General features: G+C 34.2%; 1 protein-coding gene across 1 annotated transcript in view; it reads right to left on the bottom strand.

Annotated features, from left to right (window-relative positions):
- The window catches only part of LOC103622760 (ryanodine receptor 2), a gene marked incomplete at its 5' end in the record, with an annotated part of 108,580 nt that overhangs the window by 47,578 nt on the left and 44,365 nt on the right, over positions 1–16,637 (bottom strand). Inside the window, 8 exons of the mRNA XM_017744897.1 lie at positions 314–387; positions 1,706–1,782; positions 3,744–3,823; positions 4,714–4,813; positions 10,781–10,804; positions 12,422–12,475; positions 12,610–12,661; positions 13,212–13,315. Of these exons, the coding sequence (XP_017600386.1) occupies positions 314–387; positions 1,706–1,782; positions 3,744–3,823; positions 4,714–4,813; positions 10,781–10,804; positions 12,422–12,475; positions 12,610–12,661; positions 13,212–13,315 (565 nt within the window). The remainder of the gene's footprint in view (positions 1–313; positions 388–1,705; positions 1,783–3,743; positions 3,824–4,713; positions 4,814–10,780; positions 10,805–12,421; positions 12,476–12,609; positions 12,662–13,211; positions 13,316–16,637) is intronic.

Here is a 16,637-nt window from a genome sequence, read left to right as displayed (position 1 = left end):
TGGAATCATAGACTATCCTGAGTTGGAAGAGACCCACAAGGATCTTCACATTCTAAATCCTGGCCCCACACAGGACACCCCAAAATCACACCATGTACCTGAGAGTGTTGTCCAAACACTGCTTGAACTCTGCCAGGCTGGTGCTGTGACCACTTCCTGGGGGAGCCTGTTCCAGTGCCCAACCACCCTCTGGATGAAGAACCTGTTCCTTATACCTAACCTAAACCTCCCCTGGGTTCTTTCAAATTCGGTTTGCTTCTGCAAAATGTAAAAGAAAAAAGGTCATGGATAACTTCTGTTAAATCAATAGTACCTGATCCCTCTTCAGTCACCATGCCAAGGCCTTCTGCTTTGTTCTGACGTTCAAATGCATTTAGGTCAAGAACACTGCAGTGAGAAAAATTACATTTGTCCTGTGATTAATTAAATATATGCAATATTTAATTTTGTATAAGTTAAAAAAGATTTGTGATTTCATTTATGTTTGCATACTAGTATTAAGAAGATACAGCCCAGTGGCTTGATATATGTCTGTTACCAGATTACAAAACTCAGATCAACAGCCCTAACTTGCTTTTGCCCTGAAACTGACCACAGAATTCAGCTCTTTATGACTGACCAAAAAAAAGGGGGAATTTATGCATTTATGATATACATACTTATTTTTAGGTGCTATAAAGAAGCCAAGTTATTGACTGCTTTTGTATTGTAGCCCAGTTCATATCAAGCAGCAAGGTCCATTAAGAAACTGTCGTTATTAGCTCCACTTAGTGGTTCTCTCCCTCCACGTTCTGAAAAACTGAAGCTGCCAAAAGGGGAAACTAACCAGATTTAAGGGATACATACCTTACATATTTCATTTGTGAACCTGCAAGGTTCTGCCTTTCAGGGCTTTGCTTGTCAGCTGGACAGGGATAACTTTTGTTCATAAGCAAAAATGGTTATAAAAGTCAGGTGAATATAGAACTATTGCAGCACCTCTGCTGGCAAGAAACCTCACTGGTTTCAAAATGAAACTTGGCCACAGAGAGCACTAAGAAAAAAGAATACATAATGTGATACCCTGGACATAACAAGAAGACTCAATCACCTGATCCAGGGAGCCTCTTTTAGTCCTATGTTTTATGTTCATTAAAACATTATTTATTGATATGGTTTATTCTAGGAATTACATATAAAACATTTAAACATATCTATATATGAAATCAGTATAAATCATAAATAAGCATGAATGGAAAAAAAAGTCATAGTATCACCTCAACTTATTAAAGCACAATATTCCATTCTTTTTTCTGACTTCTAAGAAGTCCTATGGATAATTCTAACAAAGCTGGGTTTTCCCAAAATCTTTATGATTACTAAACATTGATCATTAACCTGATCTCTGCAGGATTACTGGATACCTCCAGAGTTAAGGATTTGCCTCTGAGGAATGCTCCTGGCTTTGGCGTTGTTTTCTGCCATGTCTCAGGTAGACACAAATTCCATGAACATTTTTGAAAAGAGCTTTCTTACAAAGGTAAATACATATCACAAAGATTTTCATACCATGAGCACCACCCTGTCCTTTAACCCAAATCTAGCACATCACAATCTCCAAGTGCTGTTTGCAAGAACTCTGTAGAGGATCTTTCCAGAACTATAAATCCCATGGAATAAAATATAAATGCAAAAAAATAAATTTTTCAAGTCAATACTTTCTTACCTACAGGACTGCATAAGACCAGCAAGGCTCTGAAAGAACCCCACATCCTTTTTATCTTTGAGGTAGTCAAGCATTTTCTGCAGCAAACACAAATAATTTACACAGAGAATTAATATTCATATTATGTATTAATCTAGGTAAGTTAAAACTATGTGTATTCTATATTATTAGTGATGCTGGTGTTTGGAAATATTGCTAATATTTAAGAGTCTTGCAGATAAAAATCCAGATATCAAAACCAAAAAAGAACATTTAATCCTCATGTACTTTATAGAAAAGACCATCCATTTTGGATATGCCTTCCTAAAGCATGGAAAATAAAGATAGTAACTAAAGTCAACACAGCCAGAAGAATTTAGTGTTTAATGTAAACACTATCTTGCCACTACTAGGCTAAAAATTTATATTGACACTACTGTTTCAACACCAGACTGGGCTTTTCATAATCTCAGTTTGTTTTAAATTATTTTTGCTGCAACAGTCTGTTAGAAGTAATTTGAGCATATTTTAAAATTTGTTTTAGCTTTATTAGAATGTGTAATAACTATCTGAAAACAAATTGCATTAACAAGAATTTATTGACTGAACTCTATTCTAGAATGCAATGCGTTGTTCAGCAAAGATATAGGATGATACCAGAGCACTCAGTTATGAAGAAAAACCAGAATCCTAAAGTTCAATCTTAGTAGGAAAGCTACTAAAGAAGTCATGTTTTGAATGAAGTAAAATTATTTTTGCAAATAGCAAAAGTAATAGGAAAAGTAGATAATAAGTAACTTCCAAAATGGAGAGCACATAAGCAGACAGCATTAGCAAAACAGCAGCATAAACCCAAGTAGACCCAAGATTACAGAACAAGAATCAACATTATACCAATCAAAGCAAAGAACTCCAGAGGAGGATGATGATAATGACTTTCCAAAACCACTACTCCAGCTCTCCCCCCACCCATAGCATTCTTCCCAAGGAAGACATAAGAGTTGATCTTAGGACGTAAAGGAGAATTGGAAAGTTGAGCATAACACCAGAGAAAACAGGCAGAAATGAGGCAACTGAAAAACAAGAGTTCTAACTGTATTACTGATGTTTTTGTAAGTATGTAATTTAGACTAGTAGCATTTTTATCAATGTAACAATACTGATAACTGTTTCCTGCATTTTGATTTAAGACTTTAACAAATGATTTTTAAAAATAGATTGTAGGATTAAGAATTCAAATAATATTACTATGTACAAATTTCATAATTTTCCTAATTTAATATCATGACATCACGAAGAACTGGCAGTGGTTCAAGCAGATAATTGCTACACTACTTTTAGTCTTTCACATCAATTCTTGGCAACAACAGCTCCTGAAAAGGACATTATTTTGGTTGCATTCAGCTGCACTTTACTTGGGATCTTAATTGTTCTCAGTTGTCTGTATTCTTTAAACTGTACTACAATAATTTAGTAACAGCAGGTATAAACCCTTCTCAACTCAGGAATCTTCAACTCGTACAGAACACTGAGTGTACCCTGTATCAGTCTCTTCACTTTAACGGTGCAGGATTCTTGTAATATATTAGGCTTGTCCACTGGGCACCAAATTATCTTCTGATAGATTAGTCATTCAGGCTTGAGTTCTCTGCTTTTATCAGCAAGACTCTCCATCACATAAGCTAAGGACTTCTGAAGTTGTGTATCATTATTTTTGGTGAAGACCAGGGTCAGAAATTTTGCTCTACTGGCTATAGGACAATGGCAATCTCCCAAGAAAGCCCTCCCTCCCAAAGAATTCCTATAGAAGTAAATGATACAACATAAAATTTCCCCCTTATACCTGAAGTGCAAAACAAATTTCTTTTTGCCTTGTAAACAAGTAAGGAATACCCCCAAATAAGGTACTTTTCATACTATTTTATTCTAGGAACAAGATTAAGAGGATAAACAGTGTGTGACAAACAGTTACACTATGTAATGCGCTACTACAGTAATAATGACTATGGTATAATGATCTATACTGACTAGAATGCGTGGAAAGAAACTAGTACCTTACCTGTTGAACAGTAGAATTTCCTCCATTTAAGATGGCAATTCCTAGCTTTAGGGTAGCTGCAACCATTGGCCCCATCTCACCTTAAAAATATTTTAAAATGTATTTTTCGATCATATATTAAATTAAGAATGTTTTATTAATTAATTTATCCATTCCATCACTTGCAAAACCAACGTATTTTTCCTTAATCTCTTCATGAGTGCCTACAGACATAGTGTAATGTATACACAATACACAGAAAAAGCAAGATATAAGGCAGGAAGAACTGAGTTCAATGAATATATATCACGTTTCAATCACTGGAGCATCCAACAGTTGATATAAGGCTGGGCTTACAATAGTAAGCTAGCTTTCAAATTTAACATTTTGTCCCCTTTGCATGACAATCTAAATGGTTTTTTTCTGGTTTCTTTAAAAATTACAGTGACCCAAGAATTTAACTCTAGTAAACCAAATTTGTAATCAGGAATTTTGAAAACATCACTATTGTGGAAACAAATCACAAAAGAAAAAAATGAAAGCATAAAACCTTAGAGTAAGATGGTTTCTAAGGGAAGAAAGCCTCATTTATGCTTCTGAAATGTTTTATCAAAGTACACCAATAAAGCAGATAGTTGGAGAATGGGAAATTAAAAAAGGATTAAAGTCTACACCTACTTCAGAACTGTGCACATTCCAGAATTTGAGGGCCATTTTGTCATTCAGAGCTGCTATAGCTAAAAAGTACTTCACACCTCCTCTAAACCAGCATTAGAAAAATTAGTTATAACTACAAAAGTAACAATAGTCTCATAAAATTAGTCATTTTACTTTCCTGGATTGGCTGTCAATAATTTTAGAAATTTCGAGTTCCTTTCTAAAGCAAACCTTAGAGGCAAACATCTGCATGTTTTGCCCAATAAGAAATACAATCACTTCAAAGTTCATTGGAAATAAGGTTTAAAATTAAATCTACACACCAAAGCCCTACCTTTACTTGCACTGATTGTCTGCAGAACCATCTCCGCAGCACCCCGATCATGCAGTCTGGCTTGTTGATACAGAAGTTTTTGCTTTTCCATTTCTTTTTCCTGAATAAAAATTCCAGTCATTTAAGATGAGACTACAGTTACTATCAATCCTCCGAAGGTTTTCGGTTTTCTCTTAGTATATGGGCTCTATGGCAACATCATGGACCATTTTAATACATACGATGCTATTGAACAAATAATTAACAGGCTCAAGTAATATTCTCCACTTGGTATTTTTCTTTAATATGCTTTTAGCAGTTTATCTGGAAAGAGTCATCTCAATTGTAAATCATTAGGTTAGTTCAAAGCCCATGTTCATTATATATATACTGCATGTATCAAACTTGCACTTTTGTGCTGTGTTTTTGTGCAACAGTTCATACTCTTAATAATCTTCTATAGCGTGACCATAACTTCATACTGCTCAGTATGTGGCTCTTGAGTTGCAAGTTGTTGCTGAATACCAGAGTAAAAGAAGCATCTCAGAATTTTTTCCAAAACATGTCATTACATTACAATATAGATTGCCCACCCTACTAACAGAATTATTTGATAGAATACACTGTGCTTTTATATTTTGTATTCTCTAGCGGCAACAAACAATACTGCATGGCGTTGCTTGAGCAATGGTGAAGTTTGTTTTTTGTAATTTAAACTACTATCGAAAACATAAAGAGCATAAAGAGCAAACATAAAGGCACAGTTAATTCCAGATGAGTTTCAACTTTCATCAGGTTAATTGAAGTTTGCTGGAGAATTGAGGATGACTAAGCAGTATAAGTTGCAAAATGGAAGTTGCATAGAGCCCTATGACAGCAAGTCCATCAGATGGCGTGGTAAAAAGCTTACTCAAAAGGAACATGACACAATCAGTTAGTATCATGTCCAAAAACACAACGCCCAAAACATGTATGACCTAAAAGCAGGAACAGCTGCAGCAGAAGTAGCCAGAATGACAGCTTTGCTGCCATAAACTTTCCATCCAAGTTAAGGAAAAAATACATTGGAAGATGGAAGAGGTTTAAAAAATGAAGGCTTGCTAAATAGAGGGTATGAGTAATAAATTAAAAAAGAAGAGGTAAAAAAGAGAAATATGTTTAAATGAATGAAAAAGAAACCTTTAACTCAAAAGCAAACCAACACAGACATTTATGCTGTTACCAGAGAGTTCTCGCCGAGGCTGGCAAATTTGTTTCTTAAATCTTTGATAATATCGTGCTGCGGAAACAAAATTCATCAGGGTTTTTTTTTTTTTCACACTATTAGCTCTCCTGTGGTTAAATTGTATCTTTCTTTTTGCTTTAAATTATGTGACAGATCTAGATGGAGGCACAAAAAGGAAAAAAAAATGGCAGCGTTGCTTTGTATTTAGCCATGCTACGGTTTGAAAGTTTTGCCTTCATGTTTAAACCTCTTCCTGGGAGTTCAACAAAAACAAAACAGAAACATACACGCACGCGCACACACACACCACACACACAAACCACCAGAAAACCATGACATCACAGGTTCAGTATAGCTGCTACAACAAAATATTTTCATTTGCTTCAGAAGCCATTGAAAATTGATCAGCATTTTTTTCTTAAAAACTATTTCCTATTCCTAGATACTTTTAGTTTTAGACCCAACACCCTTTCATCTTTCACTGCAAAATTTATTATTCACAAGCCTAACACCAGCTATACTACTTTCATTGTACAGTATTTTTTGATAAGAATATCAAAGATTTATAAGAATGCTTACAGTGACAATGTATCTGCATAATCTACAGACTAACTTCTTGCAATGGCATTATAGAAGAACAGTAGGAAGAGGCATTGCCAAACAGCTCAAAATGAGAGATCTGGCATTTGCAATGGAAATCAAGATACTAGTAACAAAACAGACCAAAAAAAGAAAACCAAAACCAACTAAACAAAGCAATCCACCAACAAAAAACACCACAAGCATTTCTTTTGAAAGCAACCATTCTTTGATGATAACCCACAAAGATCATGGTTCCTTCTTCAGCTTGACAATGCATTTTCACTGTTGCTTTCTCCATGCAAAGTCAATGCATATATCTAAATATATATGTGATGGCAGCACTTACATGAAGTGGGCCACCCATTGCCTACTAAGTATACTAAGTTAATAAAGTTATCCCCATTTCTCTAAGATACCCTTACTGTTTACATCGTTATCTGTGCTACCAGTTTCAGCTTTTTGCACTTTATCCACTTGCTTGTCAGTTGAAGTCAAGAAAATTACCATAATAATTAGCCAATGATTTTTCTGTCATTCACCAAAGCATCACAATAACAGCAAAAATACTTCACTAATTAAACTAATTAAACAGATTAAAAAAAACAAAAAAACAAAAGAAACACACCCCAAACAAAACCAATCCTCAATGAAGAACAAATCTATTTTATCTTGGATGCCTTCAATTCAAAGGGGAAAACATTGACCACTTATAAATGTACGTACATGTGTTCTCATATTATAGACTTTTTCCAGCAACCTACCAAACCAAGGAAACCTTAGAATTATACTCTTTGAAAGCAGAAACCCAAATATTTTCGACTTCTTCTTTTTTTTTTAAAATCATTATAAGCAATCATATGCCAAAATACATTGAGCAAAACCACAAGTTTTAGTTTGAATTTGTAGGCAACAAACTTGTTAAAACTAAAGAGAAGCTGTAACTGACAAGTGTGTCACTAAAATTCTTAATTTTCTCCTAATTCATACAGAAACTGATTCTTGGAGTCTCCCTTGGAGCTAAGACATATGGAGAGGTTTGTTTGCTGCCACCACTAAGCTCCAAGACACAGACTGCTGGTATAAGATCCTACTTCTACAGAACATTCTTTTTTTCTTTTTTTTCCTCTTTTTTTTGTCCAATATGAAATCACAAAATTAAGTTAAAGAGAATAAACAAAAAGATGGAAAGAGGAGAAATTACTTTCAACTCAGCTATTAGAAGATGAAAGCTTCTCCTTTGAATTGTCTTCATATTTTATACTTTTCAAGACTTCTGTTTAGTCCAGATAACAAATCCTATTAGGCAGGTCTTACAATGGCAAAACATCTGTTCATTTCAATGTCAGGCATGCATAATCTATTTAATTAAAATATCAAGTAGTCATGCATAATAATATCTTTTTTTATATACTTTTTTATATATTTTAATCCTTTAAGTTAAATATATGTTGGTTTCTGCTCTATAAATAAAACTGAATTTTTCCTAACTCACTCCTTTTGGACTTCACCACTGAAGCATCACTGCTTGTTTCAAGGCATTTGGATTACAGAACCTCTAAAGGTCCTTTCCCACCCAAACAATTCTATGCACAAATAATTAATTCTGTAGTGTAGAGAGTGAAACCATATATTAGGTTCCACGCAATCCATCACACGTAACAAAAACTGATGAAAAACATATTTTTACATACTGATTGGAATGTCTACTTTCTTAAAATTGATAAATTGATTATGGAGTCTGATTTTAATTCGTATAATAAGTAGTTACTGATTGTAAATATGTGGTATATGGATTCAGTGGTTTATTCAGGATTTGTGACAGTAAGAGGTAAAGGCAGCTGTCTTCAATGGTCTGGAACCTCAGGAGGTTGCATTATTTGTATGTACTGAAACTTGAAAATTTTTGTCAGAGGTGACAGCACAACGTATCATTTTGTCAAAAAGGTGGTGAATACACAAGTCTATCAACAAAGTTGCTACCTTTCAGCAACAGGAATGAAAAGAACTGACATAGGAAGCTCCCTTTCTCCCATTTCTTTTCTTCCTGCGAGGAGTCAATTTAAATCAATTTAATAAAAATGAGTTTGAAAATAAGAGCTAGATTTTGACTCTTCCCTTGCGTTCCCATCCTACTCATATTTAGAGCACATTAGTATGTAGCAGTGACTCAAATGCAGAAAATTATTTGCATTCAGCTAGTGAAACAGTTTGATTTGAAAGAATTTCCAATCAGATAGAGTCAAAGGGGACAGTGACACCAACTTTACAGGGAGTCAATTGAGCATCTGTTCAATATGACAGAAAGTTAACTTAGAGGCAAAAGGGCAAGGGGCAAAGATACCTATAACTCAAAGCAAATACTAGCAGGTAAGTGCTTACAGGAACGTACCAACATACAGAGAACGTTATTGTCACCTCCCTATTGTCCACACTACTAACCCAATACAAATTAATTGTACAAAAGTGCATGTACTACACTGCATGAGATATGGACATAAAAACTGTCAATAAGATACACTCGGTATTTTCATCACATTCTCAGCTTGCCCAAATGTCTCTGTTTCTCTGACTGTGAAAAGATTCAAGACTTCAAACACCACATATTTTTAAAGTCTAGAGGAGCAGTAGACTTTTATCCCCATACAAACTGAAGTCAGTCTTTTCACATGCACACACAGGATAGAATAAAAGAACTGCCTTCAACATTGAAGTTTAATTACCAGACAGAAAGAAACACACAAATGCACACACAAGCACACACGCAGCTGGTATATACAGTTTCTCATCTGCACAACTGTTTCCTGTCATGTATGAAGAAAGCAAGGGTTATTTCTTCTTGTGCTTTTTTGTCCCTTTTAAAACAGTCACAGTTGACAAGACAGAAAATTTTCTATGGAGCATGTAAGATTTGGTGTATGGTAACCAGGTAAGCAGAGTGATAGATATGCAATATTTCAATAGCTGAGTTATTGGAATTAAAAAAGAAGAAATTATTAGATTGCTTATATATTTTCTTTGGGGTTTTTAAATATGCACTTTGTGTTTGTAGCAATTACAATACCTCTTAAATAACTTTTTGTGAGCACATGCATCTTCCATGATAATGCCTTTACTGTATGAAGGTGGAATAGACCTGTGCAAATTTTTGGAGGAGTAAGAGTAAAGCTGATCCTGAAATACATCCTCTCTCCCCACAGATGCATGGGAACCTCCTTCTTTTGTGATCTGAATGTTGACAGAAGGCTAGCAAACAAAATACCAAAATCATCCTGCTCTTTTCCATGGAAGAGCATGAAGACCCATAGGAAATTAAATTTGAAGTTACTGACTGAAGCCTGACCATTAGCTAAATCTGTGCATTTCAAATCTCAAGCAATTCATCTTTATTTACTCTAGCTGTCATTAGCCACAGCACAAATAACTTTATTTAAACATCTCAGAACCAAAAATTAGCTACTCCACCCACCACACCTTCTCCCAGAATATCAACCTTGCAGCAATACCAGCAAGCGGCCTGAGTCAACAATGGGAACTGAGACTTCTACCTGCATGAAGCAGGCAAGTATTCTGCTGCATAGTCATGGAACACCCTTTAGAAACAAATGGTGAGGCTTTCATGATGAGACACAAAAGGCTGTGTAAGAAATGGAGCCAATAAAAAAATTGACCCTGAAATTTCAGAGCTATTGCCTCAATGTTTTTATAGAAAACATGGAACAACTAGGAATCATTTCAGGTAAGGAGTAGCTAAGGAATTTCTATCAAATACTATAATGATGAAGGCTAAGGACTCAGTCAGTTCCAAAGGATCTGAATCAGATGTGAACTGTGATTGATGCTCTCTCAGTGACAGATACTGGAAACAGAAGTCTACCACTACTATATCAGAAATGTCTGTCTGCTAAGATACAGAAGAAAAGCTCAACACTTTCCCTTAATAGCCAAATAAGTTGTTTAAATAATTCAAATTAAGTTATAAGCAGATAAGTTATAAAGAAGGTAACTAATGCACAAAAGGCATGAACAGCAAAACAACATGGACAAGCCAAATGACACTGTTTTCCCCAAAACAGTATCACAAATTTATACGGTGTATTCTGCATAAATCCTGCAATATTTAAAGAGCTTGTGCACAAGAAGGATTTGGTAGAGATGTCATGCTGGAACTGAAATGTTAAAAACGATTTCAAGACCCTTTAATTGAACTTATCCAAGATGTTGGGCCTGAAAAATCACAAAATTAGACCCAGACAAATACACACATATTTTTTTTTGTTTTACCTTGCTGCGTTGTGATCCTGTCACCTTAAGGAAGGGCAAGGAAGAAGCGAAATAGTAATAAGAAAAAGAAGTCCAAAATTTTTTTGCTGCAGGTGACTGACCAAATACATACACAAACTTGTCTTTTGAACATATAAATACATTATTTAAACATAAGTTTCACAGCTACAGGAAAAATAATAAAGAGAAACAAATGAATAGGATCTTCTCTCAAAACAAAAAATTGAACGCTGAACATTATAATTTAGGTAAGGAGCACTGACAAATTCCTTACTGATAAATTTCTTCATCCACCTTAATGACTTCCTTTTTATCAATTTTCACATTTATAAGCAGAAGGTTTTGATATCTAACAAGCACGTGCGGGCTAGCTGATAGAAGCTTATAGGAATGAATATACTTTGTTTAGTCAATAGTAAGTCAGATATTGCATTCCCAGAGGAAAAGAAAAAAAATCAGAAAAACCCACTGAAATTTGGGTTCATACTTAGATATTTACCAAGAAACAAAATTTTATATGTTATGTATATTACTTTTAATTTTTAAGTGATTGAAAAGACTTTAGTATTGATAGTCTGATTTCTTTATACAGTCAAATAGGGAATATGTACTTAAGTATTCAGTGCTATATCATGCAGCGTCATATAGAAAACATAGAGAACATTCTATGTTTATAAAACAATGGAGTAAAAGTAAAAATTACCAAACCACTCTTCAGCATTTAGAACAGCACAGATAGCTTTACAGCAAAACAATCAGTATATTTAGAATTTTTTAAAGAAATAATAAAAGTGTTTATATCATGTTTCTGTGTTTTAGTAGAGATATGAAATGTAAGTATTAATTGAGTTGAAAGACATAAGAGACACTTTTTAATGTCAGAATTGTAATACGCCAAAAGACATTAAAATATTAAAAATATTAACAAGCTAATTCCCTCAGTGCCCCTCAGAAGAGACAAATTTCTTGCAAACTCCATTTTATTAATGGAAAAAGAGAGACAGGTCCCAGAGCAAGCACATGACAAGGACTCATCTCTTACACCTGTAATCAACTCATATGTATATCCTTAAACAGTGATGATCACTAAAAACTCAACATTAAACAACAATAAATATAGATTTCCTGCTCTCAACATAAACAAAAATCTTAGCAGTACCGATGAACAAAACTTCACATTTTATTAAGAAGCACTAATATATATGTGAACATAAAACCATTGTATGAATTACTGGTACTGAATGCAAATGACTACTGCAAAAAATAGTATTATTTAAGTATTTTAGAAATACAAACTAAAGGGAGGGCAGAATAACTTAAAAGATACAGTCTGTTGTTATCAGACTTTTAGAATAAGTCATTGTCTGTAATATCTAACTAAAAAGTTAAAGTCAATGAGATAAATATATAAGATCCACTATATTATTCTCTATATAATCTTATATTATGTGATACTGCGCATGTTTTTGTTTCACTAGTATTAATCTGGAGACTCATATCTGCCATATCCAGCTTGTGACATGCAGTTCACTGGCATAATAAGCTGCAGTAAGCCATGAACCAAGAAACATAAATGTCAGCTGGAAGCTATGAAATAATGTCTAACATGACAAGGAAAAAAAAAAAGAAGTATAATCTTACTTCAAAACTCTTCACTTCTTCTTCACCATCATCATCTTCTTCATCATGGCAGCTCTGATACCATGTAGAAAGAAAACATTTACTGATAACTCGCAATTTACTGATAACACTTTACAAATTATTTCTTTTGAGCTTCATCACTAACTTAATTAAAACACAAAATAAGCATAAGATATCAAACAAGTTACCTTTGCCATAATGTCAGCATAAGCCATATACAGGAAATCTTCTTCCAATTTGCTGGTTAATAGAGAAAGGAGAGGTAAATGAGGAAGATTAGAGTCATTATAGTAGAATTGAAGTGCCAAGATATTTTTAAACATCTTACAAATATTTTTAAATAATTTCTATGCTCATAAATAATAACAAAAGTATTTTTGGAAAATTAAGACTTGATTAACTTATACAAATGGAAAAGTATAGCCAGCTACAAACACAGTACTCAGAAATTCATAAACACCTTCCAATAAAGTGAATATAGTTAATTTTTCAATTATACTTAGGATATACTTCATATTCTGAATATAACTGTCAATAAGGAACATAGACAGAAGACAGAGGAGTAGTAAGTCCTGAATACAGCATCCATAACTGTGAAAAAGTCCTGTTAAAATCTCTTTACATACCACAAGCTAAAGAGGTTTGAGTGTAACTCAAACTCACCATATGTTCATACACACATTTTGGCCTAGATTATGTAATCTCACTTGAAAAGAGACATATACGATTTCAAATAAAGGAGTATTCTGAAAATCTGCATGCATTCTGTAGTCTCTCACACCATGCCTACCATTTTTCAGTCAAGGCTGTTCGACTGAATAGCAGAATAAGTTGATGTAAAGGATCAACTCTTTTAAGGCTTTCATCTTCTTCTGGTGGTTCCTCCCCAGGTTTCTTTAGGGAAAAAAAGATTTTTAAAGTATATTTAATTATCTATAGTGAACAATGTTTTACTCTGTGCAATTTACTAAACATTAAATATTAACATATGTAATTTTGATTTGGACAGCCAGGAGGACGCAACTTCCAACAAAGTATGAAAAAACTCTGACTGTGTTTATGACCATGAAGACTTACAAAGATGATACGACTTGCTAAGCTTTGGATTTCCTCTCCTCATAAAAATTAACCCTCTCCCCTAGATTCTGAGAATAACTTCAATCTTTTAGTCGGTTATCCAGAACTAGTGGTAAACAGATGCCTGCATTTACTATTATACTGTTTGTAGCTCACTATGCTAAGCAGCTTCATCAGATAAAAATGAGAATCCTGTTTCAAGTCTATGCCAGGTAAAATGTTCACTGAGAAATTATGAGAGACTTTGAAGAAGAAGAAATCCAACGCTGAAGCTCAGCAGTAGTTTTAGACACAAGGAGCTCTATCTACCAACAACAGTAATGTTGGCAGGATGTAGAATTTTAGGAGATGACAAATCAATAATGTACGAAAAATATTATATATGATTCAATAATATATCTAAGTGCATAAAGAGGGTTCTTTTCTCATGTGTTATTTTGCTTTCAGTTTTAGACAGCTCTAGTTAGTTTTCTTTGAAAGAAAAATGTAGTCCTAAATACTTTAATGACAACTACCAAAGCAGTGCTCAGAAAAAAACCTATACAAATCTGTCCTCCGACTTCTTGTGTTTTGCCAAAAGACATTTAAGAAAGTAAGTTTTATCTATCAAGTTATTAACAAAATTGCTTCATCCAGGCACTTTTTTCTATGAAGACTCTGGCAGCTCAAAGAAAATTGGTCGCATAAAATATGCCCACTCTTCCTCCTTGTTTTCACCTAGCACTATACACCAAAATACAGATAAAAAGAATTCCATGCATTGATAAGAGAGCACAAGTAATAAATTATTATATTGTCATATGTTATCTGTTAAGCAATAAGGATGGCTTGGCCACTTCAGAGATTCAAGGAAAATGGATTGTTGTCTACTAAGAAAACAAATTTTGCATGCCAAACAGATTCCTGTGGGAATGCTTATAGATTATAATGCTTATAGGTCTATGAGTACAACTCTTTCTTACGGGCCTGTGAAGTCCACCTTTCCCACTCAGCTGTACCAAACATGACCAGTTGCAGCTAAGAATTCCCTTCAGTTGACATATATGCACAACTATTGTTTCATATGCCACTCTATGATCACCATACAAGGTTCATTTCACATTTTTCAGTATGTGATAATGTGATTTACAGTATCAGTAACAAGACCAGAACAATGATGGATGTCTTCCCCTGCTCTTTATTTCAATCTCATTTAGAATGCTGACCTTTCTCTTTAATTAACTGGCAGTATTCTGTACTTCATAATGTTATCAACCAGAATATCTACCTATGCTATAAAAACTGATGAAACAAAAGGGCAGAAGTTCTGTTAATATGTTACTAGTTTACATAGATTTATTGCAATTAAATGGAGGATCAAATTCACCAATGAGTGTGCATTATTAAGCACAGCATGAACACTAGAATCAAATGATTTTCTGAATTTTTGGGAAATAAGTATGCTTAATTTTCAATGTCTTGAGACATTTGCCCTATAGTTATGTAGGTGTAAAACAAAAGGCTTTACCTGAAGAGGATAAAACATATAGGTTGGGTAAGTTTTAGCTGCCATTTCTAAATCTTGAAGACTTAAAAAATATTATTTTATATAGTCTAATTATATTATTATTTTATATAATCTAAATTTCTATTAAACATATTTTTCTTACAAGTTATGTCCAATAACATCTACCAATAAAACAAATCAACAGTTATGTCAAATAAGCTTAAGTGTTCATATAACCTATTTATTTAAGCAGAAGCATTTTTAAGATTAATAAAAATGATGTTAACATCAAATATCAAAAATCTAGTTCCCTCAGAGGCTTTATTTGTTGAATCACAATTAGGAATCAGCACAATTAAGCTGCTCAAAAAAAGGACAAGGGTATACTTTTTTCCTTTAATTTTACAAGTGGAAGAAGCAGTACGACTTTTGTATAATAGACTTGAGGACAGAAGATTCATGGAACAAAACTGCAAGCTTCAGTTCAGTTCTCTGCTTTTATGTGATGGAAATTATCAACTCCCACATCCCAGAAAAAGCTCTTACCACAAGTCTATAAATTGCCTGGATCTGGCAAAGTCAGGAAGAAGGTAGCTTTGACTGGATTTGTTCCTTTAAATTATTTTTACTTAGCAGAAAAGAATGGCCAAGATTCTCAGTATTGAGAAAGAAGTCACTACAGCATAAAAGATTGTAGTTTACTAACTACAGAGAGTTAAAGGACAGGAATCTTGCCCATAGTTTCTGAGTCCTGGATTGATCCATTTTCTTACTTAGAATGTGAACAGTCCAGAAACTTCAGACAATCCTTCAAGAATACATCAGAGAGCCCAAGGCACCTCTTTTCTTCCCTTCCAGATGAGTTCTGCCACCATAGCCTGGGCTGTGATTCCATCTTGACAGTTCAATAAACTTTTAATTCCTTGCTACACCAGGGTATAGTTTGTCTAAGAGGAGCCTTCACCAACAACACAACTACATCTTTCATGATGTCCACAAAGCATTCTGGATCAGCTCCACAGAGCTGAACCTCAAACTCTCACCCTTCTGAGAGTGAATGCTCTATGGCAGCAAGAATGTGATAGAAATTTATTTAAAAGACAGGTGGAGTTTTGTGTGCTCGTTTGATTGAAAGGTGCAATACATCTCTACTTAAAAGAGCAATGGCAATACACGTATCTGTAGGTTTGAGGAACTACAAGGAAATTCCTGTAGTTTTTTAATAAAGGATGATATAAAATCCAGGCCAGTCTGCTTCTGTCTTCTCTGAGACAGTTTTTCACTCAAGCTACTTGTTGGCAAAGAGTTATTAATAAACTTAGTAAGTACATAGGTTTGTCAAGGAGGTAAGGAGATAACCCTTCATGTCAGTGTAGCCAAATTACCATGCTGGGTTATTTCTTTACATCTACACACCTGCACATACATGCACACATGCAAAGAACTGTGTTGTTCCACTGCACACTCATGCTCCCAGCTGCTGAAATATAATTATTTTTGGGATTGAACCTGCGCTACTTGCATTGTGTTGGGATACTTAAGGACATCAGTTTAAAAGTCTGTATACAAAGTAAACATTTGTAGAAGTCTCTTGTTTTTTCACAATGCTTGATCCTACTATAAGGATGCCACAAGAAATTAACTCTGCATGTG

This window comes from Corvus brachyrhynchos, unplaced genomic scaffold (genome assembly GCF_000691975.1).
Source record: "Corvus brachyrhynchos isolate BGI_N302 unplaced genomic scaffold, ASM69197v1 scaffold879, whole genome shotgun sequence".
Lineage (NCBI taxonomy): Eukaryota > Metazoa > Chordata > Aves > Passeriformes > Corvidae > Corvus > Corvus brachyrhynchos.
The sequence above is the reverse complement of the archived record's forward strand: the minus strand, read 5'-3'. Positions and strand labels throughout refer to the sequence as shown.